The 18,842-nt window shown below is 38.6% G+C and overlaps 1 protein-coding gene across 2 annotated transcripts in view; it reads right to left on the bottom strand.

Annotated features, from left to right (window-relative positions):
- Positions 1-18,842, bottom strand: part of Pard3b (par-3 family cell polarity regulator beta) — a 986,773-nt gene that overhangs the window by 194,491 nt on the left and 773,440 nt on the right. For both annotated transcript variants that reach the window (XM_077803361.1, XM_077803362.1), the window contains one exon: positions 4,086-4,196. In XM_077803361.1, the coding sequence (XP_077659487.1) occupies positions 4,086-4,196 (111 nt within the window). The remainder of the gene's footprint in view (positions 1-4,085; positions 4,197-18,842) is intronic.

Genomic DNA, 18,842 nt, shown 5'->3' with positions numbered 1-18,842 from the left:
ATAGCCAAACATCCCTTGGAGGCAAAACTATCTTTTCCCATTAAAAATCACTTTCTAGACTATGCATACTTCCAATAGCTAGTAACCCAATCCATCTGTTAGGACTATCATTGATCTTTTCTTAGGCATAGCTACAAAACAAAATAAAACTTTTCACAAATAACACCAAAACAGTCCCACATCAGGAATTAGATATGCAGAATAACTAAAATAAGATAGGAAATGATGGGGAAAATAGAGAAGGATAATATTTCCTAAAATTTGGAGTTTTTAGATGAATCCTATGTTAAAACAGTTACAGAAAGATTGAACTTTTGATAGGAATTGTATGACTTAAAAAAAGTCATCTATAAAGGCTTTTTTTTTAACCTGGATGCTCATCAAAGTATTATTTGAAGCAGTGAAAAATATAATTGAATTAGTTGTTTGACAGTGAGAGACAACTAATATATTATTTGTTGATTTCATAGGATATTAGGCAGTGGCAAGATGACATAATTGTGAATTATTAATAGCATGGGGAAATATTTGCAAAATAATGCTATTTTTTGAAAAAAGCAAGCCATTATGTGTATAGTACAGCAATCAAGTTTTCAAGGACATATATGCATAGAGAAAGGATCATGAAAACATTAATAGTGACTATGGGATTATGATATGAGAATTATTTATAATTTTAAGTCTTTATACTTTTTTATAAGTTGTGGTTTGCATCTGAACTGTCCCTCAGAGGCCGTGTGTGAAAAGGCTTGGTTGTCAGCTTGTGGTGGTATTGAAGGTAAGGCCTGTTGGAGGATGCAGGGGGCTGGAAGTGTGCCCTTGTAGGGGATATTGGGACTCTGATCCCCTTCTCTCTTTTCCCACTCCCCTCCGCTCCCCCATCTCTTCCTCTCTTGGCACCATGAGGTGAGCAGCCCTGCTCCACCACATGGTCCCCACCATGACATTCTGCTCTACCACAGGCTCAGAAACAATGGAGTCAAACAAATGACCATGGACTGAGACCCCTGAAGTTGTGAGTCAAAATAAACCTTTCTATTAAATTGTTTTACTCAGACATTTAATCGCAGCAAATGGAAAGCTGACAAACACGTTTCCAAAATTTTCTTAATTAGCTCATATTCTCTTGTAAGTGTGTGTGTGTGTGTGTGTGTGTGAGAGAGAGAGAGAGAGAGAGAGAGAGAGATGATTCTAGAAAAAAATGACCCATATTTGGTTAAGTGAGAGAGTAGTGGTTCTTCACTCGTTTACAGAAGAGTACGCCAGTGGGGTAGGATACTTTAGAGAGGGAACACGAAAAAAGATGACAATATTTGTAGACTAGGTCACTTGCTTTCCTTAGGGGAAAAAAAGTCTGTACATAATTTTTCATAAAATAAGAGGTGTTTTTTTTTTTTTAAAAAAAATATTCTGGCTTCATTCTGTCCCTCCAAACCAGTGGTTCTCAGACTTTAGGATGCTGAGGAGTCCCCTTGGGTTTATCCATTAAAGTTTCCTGGGCTCCAACTCCTGAGATTCTGATTCTGCACATCAGCTATGGGGGCTCAGGAGTTTCCATTTTTAACAAGCTCCTCTAGGGACTCAATCTGACACAGGTGGTCCCTGGACCACATTTTTAGAAACACTGCTATAATCAGCCATGTGGCTTGATTTGGATATTTTTATGCCTCTATGATCAACAATTTCTTCCTGGTTATGCACTAAAAAGAACTCCAGTGGTTATGCTGGTAAATTGACTCTTTGAAATAATGATCTATTTATTACATTTGCCAATCTCTGTGTTGTAAATATCCCCACCATGGCCCATTTCAAGCTACAATGGTTTAACAACTAGTTCAGAAAATTCTTGGAAGTTTAACAATTGGCTGGCACAAGCTAGTTACAGCACTGTATGGTATATACATGTATATTTTTTAAAAAAGGGTATGCTAATAATAAACTATTATTTTACCTATGACAACTGGGATGGAACAAGTAAGCAATAGAATAGCTTGAGTTGTTCAAGGAAACCACATTCCAATGTATTAGAAAAAAAGTGCAATAATAGCTTTTATCACTCTTTCCTATTTGATTTTATTTTTTTCCATAACCATACCATGAAGAGTGATATACTCACTGAGTTCTTTGAGAGTTGTGAATTGCTTTCCTATGGATGATGGAGAGCCAAGGAACAGAATTCTGGGATTGGGAACAATGCCAAATGTTCAGCCTCCACCTCCACCCTCCATGGCCCTGTTGAAATGTCCTGGGTCATTAATTCTATAGCACCCAACCATAAAATCAACTCCTTCAACTTCTTCCTGTAGCACATGATTGAGACAATGTTGTCTCTAGGAAACCCATTTCAGATGTGTTTTATGTGTTCATCTGTGGGAAGTGGCCTAAGTGGGGGCTAATAGTACAGTTCTTTCAGTATTTTGACCAAACGTATTTTAAGAAAATTGGACCTGAAGCCTATATAGTCAGCTGAGGCGAATTTACAGCCCTGCTTTTAAGAACAAAACTCCCTCAGGCACCTGCTTCCTAAAAGCAAAACCAGAAAGGAAATGAACTCTTGCTTAAAGACAACCCACCTTATTTTATGGGTTATCAATTTTCTAGTTGGCACACAGTTCCCCATCTACTAAGAGGTTTTTGCCCCCTATCTCAAGCAAGTACTGAGTAGCAAAAAAAAAAATTGTCAAGTCTGCATTCTAGAAAAGGGCTCAGTTTCCTGAAGATGAGACACGGGACACCAAAGCAAAGTCAGGGGAACAGCAAAGATCTATGATGCAGGCTTACCACGCAGATGTCTTTGCCAATACATGCATTAAAATCGGAGCCTGAATTACATTTTCCATTACAGGATTACTGAATCTTGGGCTATGATGGAGAAATATATTTCTTGTCTTTGGGGTGGCTCTGTCAGGTGGATAGTCAACAACAATGTAAAACACTTGATTTCCTTTTAACTGCTCTGGTGACCCTGGAACTGAGCTTATCAACCTCTCAAAAATGAGAAAGAACTAAATAGCTTTTCCCCCCTCAATATTGATAAGTCGGCCTTCTCCATGAAAACAGACTACAAGATAGGGGTCAAAGGGTAAGAGTAGATGCTCTTAGACTCCCGTGTGCTAGAAAACACAATAAATAGATGTGATTTTCTTAGTACACATAGTAGACCGATTAGATAAATATAAGAACCGATCTTTAAAAACTACAAGAACTAATAAGCAAGTGAACAGATGAATAAATCTAACTGCCATATAATGAAGTCAGAATCAAAGGCTTAAAATTATATGCTAGCTTTTTCATAATCTCGGTCTTTTTCCAAGCTTTATTTAGTTGGGAAGGCAAAGAATTTTCAGGAGAAATATGAATATTCAATTACATGTTTCAAAATCAGACATTTACACATCCACTTGGGATAAGTGCCAGAGTTAACATCAAAGATATGTGGAGGACCTCTTGTCCAAATGGAACATTAAGCTCCTCAAATAGGAGAATTCAGCCCTTGAAAACTGTCATTATTTCAGTAAATGAAGCCGGCCCTTTAACAGATGGGCAACATCCTTTTCAGCTTGCTGATAGCCTAATAAAAGACAGTGGCTTTTTTTTTTGAAAAATGAAGGACATGTATTTCTCAAATTACACTATCCAAACGGATTGAGCAGAATAAAATTAAGAAGGCATACAACAGCCCGACGAAAATTAGGAACAGACTATGGGAACTTGATGGTTATAAATATCAATATCAAAATGACCTTTGCATTCAAAGAAGAAAAAGAAAGAAAGAAACAAACAAAAACAGGTTCATTGTTTAAACCACAAGGAAAATGGGCATTGATATAGTCAAAACTGGGAGCAACGGATTATGGAATTATAGGTACTGATGTAATAAAAATGCAAAATTAATTTCTTCTCAAAAATATAATTAAAATTCCCCAGAAAGGCAGGTTGGTTTTATGTCAGCTGTGTTTTCTTTCATATGAGTCGACCTGTGTGTTTCTTAAAGGAAAAGAAAATCTCTCGAGTGGATTGTTTCAATAACCGAATTAACACAGACCACAGACTCCAACCAAACAGGGCTCGACCCTCCTGCTCACCGTTCCCTCTCTTCTTTCATTCTCTCCAGCTCTTCTTCTCTCAGGTTCCCGGGCTTCAGAGTGCCTTTCTGGTCAGCCTTTCCGCCCTTGTCTTCTTTCTTCTTTCCAAATCTAGTGAGAGACATGGAGGTGTTAACAATATTCAGTTGCTTTTGTGGCAACTGTGAGATATATGTGAGTTGCGTTTGTTGGGCCATAATTCTTTATTGTAATGAGATCAATTTGCATGAGATGGAGACAAAATAATGAAAGCAGAAAAATAATATAGTTACTGGATTCCTCTCTTTCTCTCTTTTTTCTTCTTTTAAACCCAGATATTTATTACGCATCAAGTGCAGTATCACGTGATTAAAAGAGTAATCATTTTGAGCTATTAATTCAATAGAGTGAAAAACGGAGTGATTATTGTTCATGTATGACTATATATTGACCCGTTTTCTACACAGGCCCCTACAGCACCAACGCCATTGTCATTTAAGGTTAAATTCACAGGAGTATATAATGAGGGGGCAGCAAGGGACCTCACTGAACACCTAATTCAGTGAAGGATGGAAAGCTCTGGGGGGGTTTGAACCTCCCCCAGACCTCCTGCTGGCCTGTGACAGAGCTGGGATTAGAGCTTGATTGCCTCCTGTCCCTCTTTCCTTCGGCCCCTTTCACTCTCTAATGTAGCCCAGGCTTCCCAAGAGGGCTCCAGGGTAGTATGCTTGGTGTCTGGGTAGTTAAACGTGCACAGCAGCAATCATGATGCTTTATAAGAACACAGTGTTTTCTCAGCACGTTTAGGAAAATGGAAACTGCACAGTTGAAATGGAAAACAAAGCTGCAATTAAATTATTAGTAGGAGACACTTGTATGTGACAGGCATTTCCCCCCAATAGATGATGTTTTCTCCAGATGCAATCCCCCACAGTCTTGATACCAACACACGTGAAAAAAAGAGAATGTCTGGTTGCTCTACTAATAATGAGGGTTGGGGGAGATCACTCAATTATGCACTTTCTCCAGTTAAAGATTTTGAAACCTGTGAAAACACCATTTATTTCTTTTTTCTTATTAAATAGGAGCAGATTTTAACTCTGTGTATCTGTACATATATAGCTCTAGCCCTATCTATACACCTGTCCATCAGTTCTCCCATCTATCTCTTCCTTCCTGTTTACATTTATCTATCTATCTATCTATCTATCTATCTTTTATCTATCATCTATCTACCATCCTTGTACTTCTATTTATCTATCTATATCTTCTTTTCTCACCATCTATTTCTCTCTCTCTCTCTCTCTCTCTCTCTCTCTCTCTCCTCTCTCCTCTCTCCTCTCTCCTCTCTCCTCTCTCCTCTCTCCTCTCTCCTCTCTCCTCTCTCCTCTCTCTCCTGGGAGATTTTAAAGTTAGAAGTGTCTGGGCTAACCTTACTCCCCACCTCCTTCTGATACATACATAGGACATTAGAATCTCTTTACATGAGAATCTAACATACATTTTAAAGAAAGTGCTATACTCTAACCAGAATAATAGAAGAATCACCAAACTATCTGTTTCTGTCTTCTTTGGGATCCTAATAAAAGTAGACAGATATTTGTATCTTTCTGGAATATGCTTGAGTCATAGCAGAGGTTGTTGGTTAATTGATAACCCTGAGCATCACACCTGGAAGATGCCATTGCTAATATTCATAATCCTGCTGTTATCCCAGTACAGATTGCATCCTGCTCTCCCTAGAAGTCTCTCCTGGTCTTGACTCTTCTGCCTGTTTCTCAATTTGCAATTTAAGTTAGCAAGTTCTCTCTCATGAATTTTCCTCCTACCTACCTCTACTTCTACTGCAGTTCTTCTGCTAGATTCAGTGTAGCCTTGGGACCCGCTTCACCAACTATCAGCTCTGACTTCACCCTATGATCTCTAAGTCCTCAGGCATCTTTTTACCTCCTCTTTCTTTTCTTCTTTTTTTTTTTTGCCTCTCTTTCTGAATCCATTTTTTGTTTCATTTCACAAAAGCAACAACCTGATATTATTTATAGAAGTAACTAGGGAACAGAGGGAAAATAAAGACCAAAAATATATATCTATAAGAGTGTAAGCTTTCAAATACATTCAGATCTGCTGATACATTAAAGACCACTCCTGAGCCTACAAAGCAGGAGATAACTAAATCTTTGGACAAACACATCCTGTAGCTTTCTGGACTCATGCAGAAGAGTCTTAGGCAACACCATTTTTACTCTAAATACATTTATGGGAGAAATTAGTACTATAGTACATCACTTAGATAAATAATTCTCTCAAATGCCATTGAATATAATAATATTTGGATAAAAATTCAAAATTGTGGGGAGTCAGGGTAGAAATAATGCCTCAGAGTGTTGATGAGGGCAAAAATGTTACCAAAGCTATAGATATCAGGATACTCCACGTCCTGTATATTTTACTCTAAATTTGGAGGTTTGTGTTTTTTGAGATATAAGTAGCATTGTTTTTGAAGGATAAAATTTGCCTATTCATACTCTACATTGATCCTTATTGCCATGTCCCATAAACAGTTTCTCCTTCTGGCACCTAAGATATTTCACTTTTACTGCAGTTCAAAAATAGCTTGCCATTGCCTCCACCATAGTGAAATGTGTTTGATAAAGAAAATATTAGTTTTAGCCAAGCATGGTGATACACACCTGTAATCCCAGAGAGCAAAGCTGGTAAAAGGAAGCAAACTGATTCTTTCCTCTGATGTCTCAGAAATTGGGGGCTGGGGTTGTAGCTTAGTGGTAGAGTACTTGCCTAGCACACATGAGGCACTGGGTTCGCTCCTCAGCACCTCATTAAAAAGAAAAATGAAATAAAGATATTGTGTGTCCACCCACAACTAAAATATATATATATATATATATATATATATATATATATATATATATATATATATATATATATATAGGCTGGGAATGTGGCACAATGGTAAGCGCCCCTGGATTTCTAAGTTGATTCTACAAGTATGGGTTTTCTTTTTTTTTAATCTAGCAAGAACCATCAACAAGTTGAGCTGGGGATGTGGCTCAAGTGGTAGCACACTCGCCTGGCATGGGCAGGGCGCTGGGTTTGTCCTCAGCACCACATACAAATAAAATAAGGATGTTGTGTCCACCGAAAACTAAATAAATATTAGAAAATTCTCTCTCTCTCCTATCTCTTTCTTAAAAAAAATAATAAATAAAATAAACCAAAAAATCCTCAACAAAATGTTAAAAAAAACAACCATCAATAAGTCAACAACTTTCAGAAATATTATAAATGTTTTGATTTAAAGTTCATGACCTTTCATTAAATTTTCAATTAATAAGGGCAGAAATTGCTGTAAAATTTACTTTGTTGAAGAGAATGGCTACCAGTTACCTTATTTCGTAAACCTTAGGTAGATTTAAGAACAGAATCATGAAATAATTTTCAAAAGGATTGCCCACACTGTTAATATGAGGAGAGACCTAGAGAAGCTAACTGGGATCTATTTCTGAGTGTACTGACGTGTTTCTCCAATTTTGCAGTCAGATGACTTTGTCATCGGGGTAGTAGTGGGGAGTGGCAGTTAGGGGCATCAGAGGAAAGAACCAGTTTGCTTCCTTTTACCAGCCTTTGTTCTCCTTTCTTAGCAACGCTTTTGGGGGCCACACCACAGCCATCCTCACTTCCCTGAAATAAAGAAAAGAGACTTGGGAGGTTCATCTCCCCATTAGCTATTTTTGGGAGAAAAGTTATGGGGACCCTGACTGGCTACAATTACAGCTCTGCCCTCCAGGGTTTCCAATATCCCCTGCATTCCATGCCTCCCATTATCTATTACCTCAGACATTTGAGGGTTGACCACTCTGGGGGAGGTGCCTTAAGGAAATTGCTTATAGGTCAACCTTGCTTTATATAAAAGATATTTTCCTGAAAAACTCTGTGCAAACATATGGTTTCAATCAATAAAATCTTATTTTACATGTACCTGGGTAGCCTGTTTATAGAATCTTATGATGGATCTTCTGTAAAGTAGAAAAAAATCACCTTTCAACATATTCTTTATGTAAATTCAGATTTTCATGAATTATAAATATGCTTAAAACACCTGCCCCTGTTGGTTTCTAGAGAGGTCATATAAAACAGCTTCACAGAAAACTTTCCCTCCCTTTTTCCCTCCTTCTTTTTGTTTCCTTCCTCCCTCCCTCTTTTCTTTTCTTTCTTCTTTCTTTCATTTATTCATTTAAAAATATTGGTTAGGCATCTTCTATGTGTCAGAGAGTCAGAGGCACTGGGTATAGGTTTGTTTTAGTCAACTCTTTGGCCACTGTGATGAAAGGAACTAACCAGAACAATTTTAGAGGAGGAAAAGTTTACTTGGGGGCTCATGGTTTCAGAGGTCTCAATCCATAGACAGCAGGTGCCTTTCCTTGGGGCTTGAGGTGAGGAGGAACATCATGGTGGAAGAGTGCGGCAGTGGGAAGCAGCTCACTCGGTGATCAGGAAGCAGAGAGAGACTCCACTCCCCAATACAAAATACATAGCACATAGCTACTGAACAACCTGCTCCAGACCTATCCCACCAGCCTCTGGCCACCACTCAGTTAACCCCATCAGGAATGAATCCACTGATTAGGTTAAGGCTATAACCCAATCATTTCTCCTCTAAAACTTCTTACATTATTTCACATGAGTTTTGGGGGGATGCCACTTCAAAACCATAAAAAGGTTCCTACTGGGTTGAGATGCAAACTACATACTATCTTCATAGAATTTACACTCTAACAGAGCACTCACCAAACAAGCATAAATATAAAATCACAAATTGTGAAAGTGCCAAGACTATTGTCGTGGGAGAGACAACAATGGAGAATTGATAACAGGGGAAGGCCTCAATAAGGAAAAATAATTTAAACTGAGACTACAAGGGTGAGAGGCTCCAGACAAGCAGGACAGGTGAAAAGCTCATAGGAGGAGGAAGTAGCAAATGTGCTTGGTCTTCCAAGTGGTGAAAGAAGGCCAGGTGGTTATATCCAGGAGAGCAGAGGGGAGACACAGATGGATGGGAAAGTCATGGACTGCAGGTGTGAGAAGCTTGGAGTATAGTTTAAGAGTCATGGTAGATCATTTCTCAGTGATTTAAGGCCACAGAGAAACCAAGTGAGAAAACTGGTAAACTTAAAGAGAAACAGAGGAGTAACCAAGACTTTTTGAGAAGAAGTCATAAAGTGTCATGAGAATGTTTAAAAGAATGTTGTTTAATGAAGTTTAAAAAGCAGTAAATAAAAAGCAAAATAAGCAAATGCACTAAGCTGATTGGGGACTACTGCAGGAGAGTGGGTAGAGCAGTGGCTGTTGAGGACAGAGAAGACAGTGATTTGGAAATGGTTATTCAATTGAAAGGCAGCAAAAAGTTCAATTTTAAATATAATGATTTACAAAAATCAATAGCTTTCCCATACATCAGTAATAAATCTGCTGAGAAAGAAACCAGAACAATTTTATTTACAACGTCCTCAGAAAAAAAAAAATACAATGCCTAGGAATAAGCCTAACCAAGAAGGTGAGAGCCCTCTACAACTAACATTATAGAACACTAAAGAGAGAAACTGAAGAAGACACTAGAATACTGAAATACCTACCATATTCATAGATAGACATAATTATTATTGTTAAAATGGCCACATTACCAAAAGTAATGTATAGACTTAATGTAATCCCCATCAAAATACCAATGACAGTCTTCACAGAACTAGAAAAACAGTCTAAAAATTCATACAGAATAAAAGACCCAGAATAGCCAAAGCAATTTTAAGGGGAAAAAATCAACATCCAACTTATTCAACTTTAAATTACATTATAGATAATATGAGGATACTAATTCACATAAGGTGGGGGCCCTAGGGAGGAGTAGTGTTACCTTAGATTAGGTAGAGGGAAGTGATGGGAGGGAAGAGGAGAGATTGTGGGGATAGAAAAGATAATAGAATGAAACAGAATTTATTACTGTATGTATATATGTGAGTGCATGACCAATATGATTCCGCAACATGTACACTCAGAAAAATGAGAAATTATATCCTACCTATGTATGATATATCAAAGTGCATAAATGCATTCTACTTTCATGTATAACTAATTAAAACAAAAAAATTTTAAAAAAATTATACTACAGAGCTCTAGTTACAAAAACTGCATGGTATTAGCATAAAAACAGACACACAAATTAATGGAGTAGAAGATACAGTGACAAACCCACAGAGATACAATCATATGATCCTTGCCAAAGGTGCTAGAAACATACATTTTAGAAAAGACAGCCTTTTTAACAAATGGTGCTGGGAAAACCAGATATCCACATGTAGAAGAATGAAACTAAATTCATATCTCTCACCCTGCAAAAAAGTAAACTCAAAATAGATCAAACTCCTAGGAATTAGACCAAAAATTTTGCAAACACTATTAGTAAAATATAGGGTCAACACTAATAATATGTATGTGCAGGTAATGAAGCTCAGGAAATAATACCAAGAATTAATAAATGAGATGACATCAAATTTAAAAAGCAAAAGAAATAATTAAAATGTAAAAATAGAATCTATAGAATGGAAGAAAATCTTTGCCAGCTCCTCTTCTATCAGAGGATTAATATCCAGAATATATAAAGAAGTCAGGGGAGAAGAACATGGCCGCCGGCGAAGAGGCAGCACATTCAATGCGTCCGTGGTAAGGGGATCGGAGAGACTCATTAATACACCCACAGGCGTCAGGCTGAGAAACTTCAAGCAAAATTCCACTGAAAGGAGACCTACTGGGAACTAGTAAGTTTAATTGGAGGTGTCTGCTTGTCACAGACTACTGAATCTCGGCAACGCAGAGCAGGGGCACAGCCCCTCCAGCCGCCGCCAAATGGCTGCTGCTCACTCGTAGCAGCAATCTTAGGAGCGGGCGTGGCCTGCCTGGGCCCACACCGGCCCGGCTCCGTGATCCACCACCGGCCGCTGCCGGGTGGCTGCAGCGAACGTAGGAGCAGACATTGACCACCTGGGCCCCCGCCGCCCGGTTCTGTGAACCGCAGCCAGCCGCTGCTCACACGTAGCAGCAATCTAAGGAGCGGGCAGGCCTGCCTGGGCCCACACCGGCCTGGCTCTGTGAACCGCTGCTGGCCGCTGCCAGACGAGCGGCCCACAGGGTGCACCGAGCTTAGGAGCGGGCGGGCCTGCCTGGGCCCACACCGGCCAGGCTCCGTGATCCACCACCGGCCGCTGCCGGGTGGTTGCAGTCCACACGTTATAGCAAACGTAGGAGCGGACATTGACCGCCTGGGCCCCCGCCACCCGGCTCTGTGAACTGCCGCCGCCCACACGCTACAGCAAACTTAGGAACGGGCGCTGCCTGCCAGGGCCCACGCCCGCCGCGGCTTTGTGAACCGCCGCCGGCTGGCGCCAAACAGCCGCTGCCTGCAACCTTGCAGTGAGTGGGGGAGCGGGCGCTGCCTGCTCGGCCCCGGCCGGCCCGACTCTGTAAACCTCCTCTGGTGGTTTGGAGCTACAGACGACCACCCCCCACCCGCCAGCCCAGTGCTGCAAATGACCCCTGACCAGCTCTGGGAAAGGCCCCGCCCACAGCAGGAGTGGAGACTTGCCCAGTCGGGGAGGAAGAACTGCTGCACAGTGATTGACTCCCGCCTACTGAGAGGAGAGACTTGGCCCGGTAGGCATAGCTCCATCTACTGGAAGAGCAGTTAATCGAACTCTAGGACTACATTTATAATTTTTTTTTTTTGCTGTCCTTTTAAATGTTTTTTTAATCCATCTTATTTTATTTTATTCTATTTTTTTAATTTCATTTTTCATTTCTACTATTATTATTTTTTTAAATTCTTTTAAATTTTCTATTTTGTTCTTTCCTTCTTTTCTCCTGCCTTTACATTTCTTTTCAATTTTCTTATTCCCCCTTCCTTGAATTCTACCTGCTTACTCTCATTCTCTTTAGTGACTTCTTCCCATCCCTTCTAATACCTTTCCTCCCAAGCATCAAATAAATTTATAGGAGTAAACAGTAACTCAGCAGTCAAACAGAACAAGAAACAATATGAACAGCATGAAAAAGCAAGGAAGAAAAGGAGTGCAAACAATGCAGGGCAGCCTAAATATTCAGGAGGATATAGAGTCACCAGAAAAATGGTCATATAAAGAACTCATGGATCACCTGAGACAGATGGAACGGAACCTTAAAGAGGATACGAGACAGCAAATTCAAGCAGCCAAAGAACACATTGAGAAGGAATTACATAAACAGATAAAAGAAGAAGTTAAGCATCTTTATCAGGAGATAGAGACTATAAAAAAGAATCAAACAATGATCTTAGAAATGAGGGAAATTATAAACCAAATTAAAAACTCAAATGAGAGTATCATTAATAGAGTGGAGCAAGTAGAAGCCAGAACGTCAGATAACGAAGACAAAATATATCATCTGGAAAAGAGTCTAGCCAACTCAGATAGGCTGGTTAAAAATCACGAGAGAAACCTACAAGAGATATGTGATAATATTAAAAAACCAAATTTAAGAGTCATTGGGATAGAGGAAGGGATAGAGATTCAAACCAGGGGAATGAGTAATCTACTAGATGAAATAATTGCAGAAAACTTTCCAGAAATAAAAAAGGAAACAGATATACAAATTGTAGATGCATACAGGACACCGAGCATACAAAATCACAGTAGACCAACGCCAAGATACATTGTTATGAAGATATCCAATATACAGAACAAAGAGAAAATATTGAAAGCTGCAAGAGAAAAGAGAAAGATTACATTCAGGGGTAAATCAATAAGGTTAACAACGGACTTTTCAACTCAGACGCTGAAAGCGAGAAGATCCTGGAACAACGTATTTCAAACACTGAAAGACAACGGATGCCAACCAAGAATTCTGTACCCAGCAAAATTAAGCTTCAGATACGACAATGAAATAAAAATCTTTCACGATAAACAAAAAGTAAAAGAATTTGCAGCCAGAAAACCAGCGTTGCAAAGCATCTTGAGCAAAACACTTCACGAGGAAGAAATGGAAAACAATAACCAAAGCCAACAGTGGGAAGTACCTCAGTAAAGACAGACGGAGCGGGGAAAGGTAATCATGGAGAAACAAACGAAATATTAAAAAAAAAAAAGAGATAAATAATCAAACATGGCTGGAAGTACAAACCATATATCAATAGTAACTCTAAACATTAATGGTTTAAACACTCCAATAAAGCGACATAGGCTGGTAACATGGATTAAAAAAACAAATCCAACAATATGCTGCCTCCAGGAGACACACCTGACTGGAAAAGACATACACAGGCTGAAGGTGAAAGGTTGGGAAAAAATATACCACGCACACGGTCCGCGCAAGCAAGCAGGTGTGGCCATCCTCATATCGAATAAAATTGACTTCAAGACTAAGTTAATCCAAAGGGATAAGGAAGGACATTATATACTGTTAAAAGGAACCATTAAACAACAAGATATAACAATTATCAATATTTATGCACCAAATAACGGTGCTGCGAAATACATAAAACAAATTCTCCTCAAGTTCAAGAATCAAATAGATCACAACACAATAATTATGGGTGACTTCAACACACCTCTCTCACCATTGGACAGAACCTCCAAGCAAAAGTTGAATAAAGAAACTATAGAACTCAATACCACAATCAATAACCTAGACTTAACTGACATATATAGAATATACCAACCATCATCGAATGGATATACTTTTTTCTCAGCAGCACATGGATCCTTCTCAAAAATAGACCATATATTATGCCATAGGGCAACCCTCAATAAATATAAAGGGGTGGAGATTATACCATGCATTTTATCTGATCATAATGGATTGAAACTGGAAATTAATGATAAAAGAAGGAAGGGAAAATCCAATATCACATGGAAAATGAACAATATGTTACTGAATGATCAAGGGGTTACAGAAGACATAAAGGAGGAAATCAAAAAATTCTTAGAGATAAATGAAAATTCAGACACAACATATCGGAATCTATGGGACACAATGAAAGCAGTTTTAAGAGGGAAATTCATCGCCTGGAGGTCATTCCTCAAAAAAAGGAAAAACCAACAAATAAATGAGCTCACACTTCATCTCAAAGCCCTAGAAAAGGAAGAGCAAAACAATAGTAAATGCAGCAGAAAGCAAGAAATAATTAAAATCAGAGCGGAAATCAATGAAATTGAAACAAAAGAAACTATTGAAAAAATTAACAAAACTAAAAGTTGGTTCTTTGAAAAAATAAACAAGATTGACAGACCCTTAGCCATGCTAACGAAGAGAAGAAGAGAGAGAACTCAAATTACTAACATAAGGGATGAAAAAGGCAATATCACAACAGACGCCACAGAAATACAGAAGATAATTAGAAATTATTTTGAAAACCTATATTCCAATAAAATAGAAGATAGTGAAGACATCGATAAATTTCTTAAGACATATGACTTGCCCAGACTGAGTCAGGAGGACACACATGATTTGAACAGACCAATATCAATGGATGAAATTGAAGAAGTAATCAAAAGACTACCAACCAAGAAAAGCCCAGGACCGGATGGGTATACAGCGGAGTTTTACAAAACCTTTAAAGAAGAATTAATACCAATACTTTTCAAGTTATTTCAGGAAATAGAAAAAGAGGGAGTTCTTCCAAATTCATTCTATGAGGCCAACATCACATTGATTCCGAAACCAGACAAAGACACTTCAAAGAAAGAAAACTACAGACCAATATCTCTGATGAACCTAGATGCAAAAATCCTCAATAAAATTCTGGCGAATCGGATACAAAGACACATCAAAAAAATTGTGCACTATGATCAAGTAGGATTCATCCCTGGGATGCAGGGATGGTTCAATATACGGAAATCAATAAATGTTATTCACCATATCAATAGACTTAAAGATAAGAACCATATGATCATCTCGATAGACGCAGAAAAAGCATTCGACAAAGTACAGCATCCTTTTATGTTCAAAACATTAGAAAAACTAGGGATAACAGGAACTTACCTTGATATTGTGAAAGCTATCTACGCTAAGCCACAGGCTAACATCATTCTGAACGGAGAAAAATTGGAGGCATTCCCTCTAAAATCTGGAACAAGACAGGGATGCCCTTTATCACCACTTCTATTCAATACAGTTCTCGAAACACTGGCCAGAGCAATTAGACAAACGAAAGAAATTAAAGGCATAAAAATTGGAAAAGATGAACTTAAATTATCACTATTTGCAGATGACATGATTCTATACATAGAAGACCCAAAAGGGTCTACAAAAAAACTACTAGAACTAATAAATGAATTCGGCAAAGTGGCAGGTTATAAAATCAACACGCACAAATCAAAGGCATTTCTGTATATCAGTGACAAATCTTCTGAAATGGAAGTGAGGAAAAACACTCCATTCACAATATCCTCAAAAAAAATAAAATACTTGGGAATCAACCTAACAAAAGAGGTGAAAGATTTATACAATGAAAACTACAGAACCCTAAAAAGAGAAGTAGAAGAAGATCTTAGAAGATGGAAAGATATACCCTGTTCATGGATAGGCAGAACTAACATCATCAAAATGGCAATATTACCAAAAGTCCTCTATAGGTTTAATGCAATGCCAATCAAAATCCCAATGGCATTGCTTGTAGAAATAGATAAAGCAATCATGAAATTCATATGGAGAAATAAAAGACCCAGAATAGCAAAAGCAATTCTGAGCAGGAAGTGTGAAGCAGGTGGTATAGCAATACCAGATTTCAAACTATACTACAGAGCAATAGTAGCAAAAACAGCATGGTACTGGTACCAAAACAGGCGGGTGGACCAATGGTACAGAATAGAGGATACAGAGACTAATCCACAAAGTTACAACTATCTTATATTTGATAAAGGGGCTAAAAGCATGCAATGGAGGAAGGATAGCATCTTCAACAAATGGTGTTGGGAAAACTGGAAATCCATATGCAACAAAATGAAACTGAATCCCCTCCTCTCACCATGCACAAAAGTGAGCTCAAAATGGATCAAGGACCTAGATATCAAATCAGAGACTCTGCTTATGATAGAAGAAAAAGTTGGCTACGATCTACATATTGTGGGATCAGGCTCCAAATTCCTTAACAGGACGCCTATAGCACAAGAGTTAACAGCAAGAATCAACAAATGGGACTTACTTAAACTAAAAAGTTTTTTCACAGCAAGAGAAACAATAAGAGAAGTAAATCGGGAGCCTACATCATGGGAACAAATTTTTACTCCTCACACTTCAGACAGAGCCTTAATATCCAGAGTATACAAAGAACTCAAAAAATTAGACAATAAGACAACAAATACCCCAATCAACAAATGGGCCAAGGACCTGAACAGACACTTCTCAGAGGAGGACATACAATCAATCAACAAATACATGAAAAAATGCTCACCATCTCTAGCAGTCAGAGAAATGCAAATCAAAACTACCCTAAGATACCATCTCACTCCAGTAAGATTGGCAGCCATCAGGAAGTCAAACAATAACAAGTGCTGGAGAGGATGTGGGGAAAAGGGTACTCTTGTACATTGCTGGTGGGACTGCAAATTGGTTCAGCCAATTTGGAAAGCAGTATGGAGATTCCTGGGAAAGCTGGGAATGGAACCACCATTTGACCCAGTTATTGCCCTTCTTGGTCTATTCCCTGAAGACCTTAAGAGAGTGTACGTACTACAGGGATACTGCCACATCGATGTTCATAGCAGCACAATTCACAATAGCTAGACTGTGGAACCAACCCAGATGCCCTTCAATGGATGAATGGATTAAAAAATGTGGCAGTTATACACCATGGAGTATTACGCAGCTCTAAAGAATGACAAAATCATAGAATTTGCAGGGAAATGGATGGCACTAGAGCAGATTATGCTTAGTGAAGCCAGCCAATCCCTAAAAAACAAATACCAAATGTCTTCTTTGATATAATGAGAGCAACTAAGAATAGAGCAGGGAGAAAGAGCAGGAAGAAAAGATTGATATTAAACAGAGACACGAGATGGGAGGGAAAGAGAGAGAAAGGGGGAATTGCATGGAAATGGAAAGAGACCCTCATTGTTAAAAAAAAAAAAACTACATAGAAGAGGTTGTGAGGGGAATTGGAAGAAAAAACAAGGAGAGAAATGAATTACAGTAGATGGGATAGAGAGAGAAGATGGGAGGGGAGGGGAGGGGGGATAGTAGAGGATAGGAAAGGTAGCAGAATACAACAGTTACTAATAGGGCATTATGTAAAAAGGTGAATGTGTAACTGATGTGATTCTGCAATCTGTATTTGGGGTAAAAATGGGAGTTCATAACTCACTTGAAACTAATGTCTGAAATATGATATGTCAAGAGCCGTGTAAGGTTTTGAACAACCAATAAAAAAAAAAAAGAAGTCAAAGACTTACCACCCTAAATCCCAAATAACTCAATCAATAAATGGACAAATGAACTAAAGAGACATTTCTCAAAAGAATACAAATGGACAATCAATACATGAAAAAATGTTCATCATGTTAGTAATTAAGGAAATGCAAATCATAACTACACTGAGGTTTTATCTTATCCCAGTTAGAATGAGTTGTTAAGAATACAAATAATAATAAATACTGGCAAGGATGTATGTAAAAAGAAACACTTTTACACTGCATTTGGGAATGTAAATTAGCACAATTACTGTGTTTACCATATGACCAGGTTCTACCCATCTTCAGGATTATCCTGAAGTACAAAAGTCATCACACTATAACAATGCATGCATTGTTTATTTACAGCAGCACAATTCACAATAGTTAAATTATAGAAACTGCCTAGGTGTCCGTCCAGTACTGAATAAATGGATAAAGAAAACATGATATTTACACACAGTGGAGTTTAATTCAGCCACAAATAAGAGTGAACTTACATCGTTTCAGGAAAATGGATGGAACTTGAGAGCATGATGTTAAGCAAAATGAATCAAATTCAGAATGCCAAACGTTGCATGTTCTCTCTCATATGTGGATGCTAGAGAGGGAAAAGAAAAAAAAAATGTGTGTGTGTGTGTGTGTGTGTGTGTGTGTGTTTGTGTGTGTGTGTGTACTTCATAAAAATAGAAAGGAGATCTGTAGAATAGAGGAAGGGGCCCTAAGAAGAGAGTAGAGAGGTACTGGAGAACAAAATCGACTAACCATTTTGTAATGTTGTATGCACGTGTAAACATGTCACATAGAATTCCACTGGTGTGTATGATGATAATGCTCCAATAAAGAAAGTAAAGCTGATGATTTTAATAGGTCTTTGGGAAATCCAAGTGAATGGGCCCAGGCCTAAGCCCTAAGGAACCATAATATCTAAAGATTAGATGGAGAAGGAAGACAGGTAAAAGAGAAACAAAGAACTTTCTTCCTAGTCAGAGAACTTGGAAGAAAACCAGAAGAACGCAGTTACAAAAAGAGTCTGAGATGATTACTGCAAGGAGGACCTGGTCTACAGATGGGAGGACTGTTCTGAAGTCCCGGTGAGGATTGAGAAGTGATCACTGGATTTGGTGACACAAAACCATTCATAGCCTAGGTGAGGTTCGGTGCAGAGGTGTGAGCAGCAGTCAGGTGGGTGTGATCTCAGGAATGATGGCAGGTAACTACAAGTGTCTGTACAGCCATTTGGAGGCATTAACTGGTGGGGTGGTAGCCAGAGGTAGAGGAGAATGCTGAA

Source organism: Urocitellus parryii, chromosome 1 (assembly GCF_045843805.1).
Source record: "Urocitellus parryii isolate mUroPar1 chromosome 1, mUroPar1.hap1, whole genome shotgun sequence".
In the NCBI taxonomy this organism is placed as follows: domain Eukaryota; kingdom Metazoa; phylum Chordata; class Mammalia; order Rodentia; family Sciuridae; genus Urocitellus; species Urocitellus parryii.
This window is presented reverse-complemented; position numbering and strand designations above follow the sequence as displayed.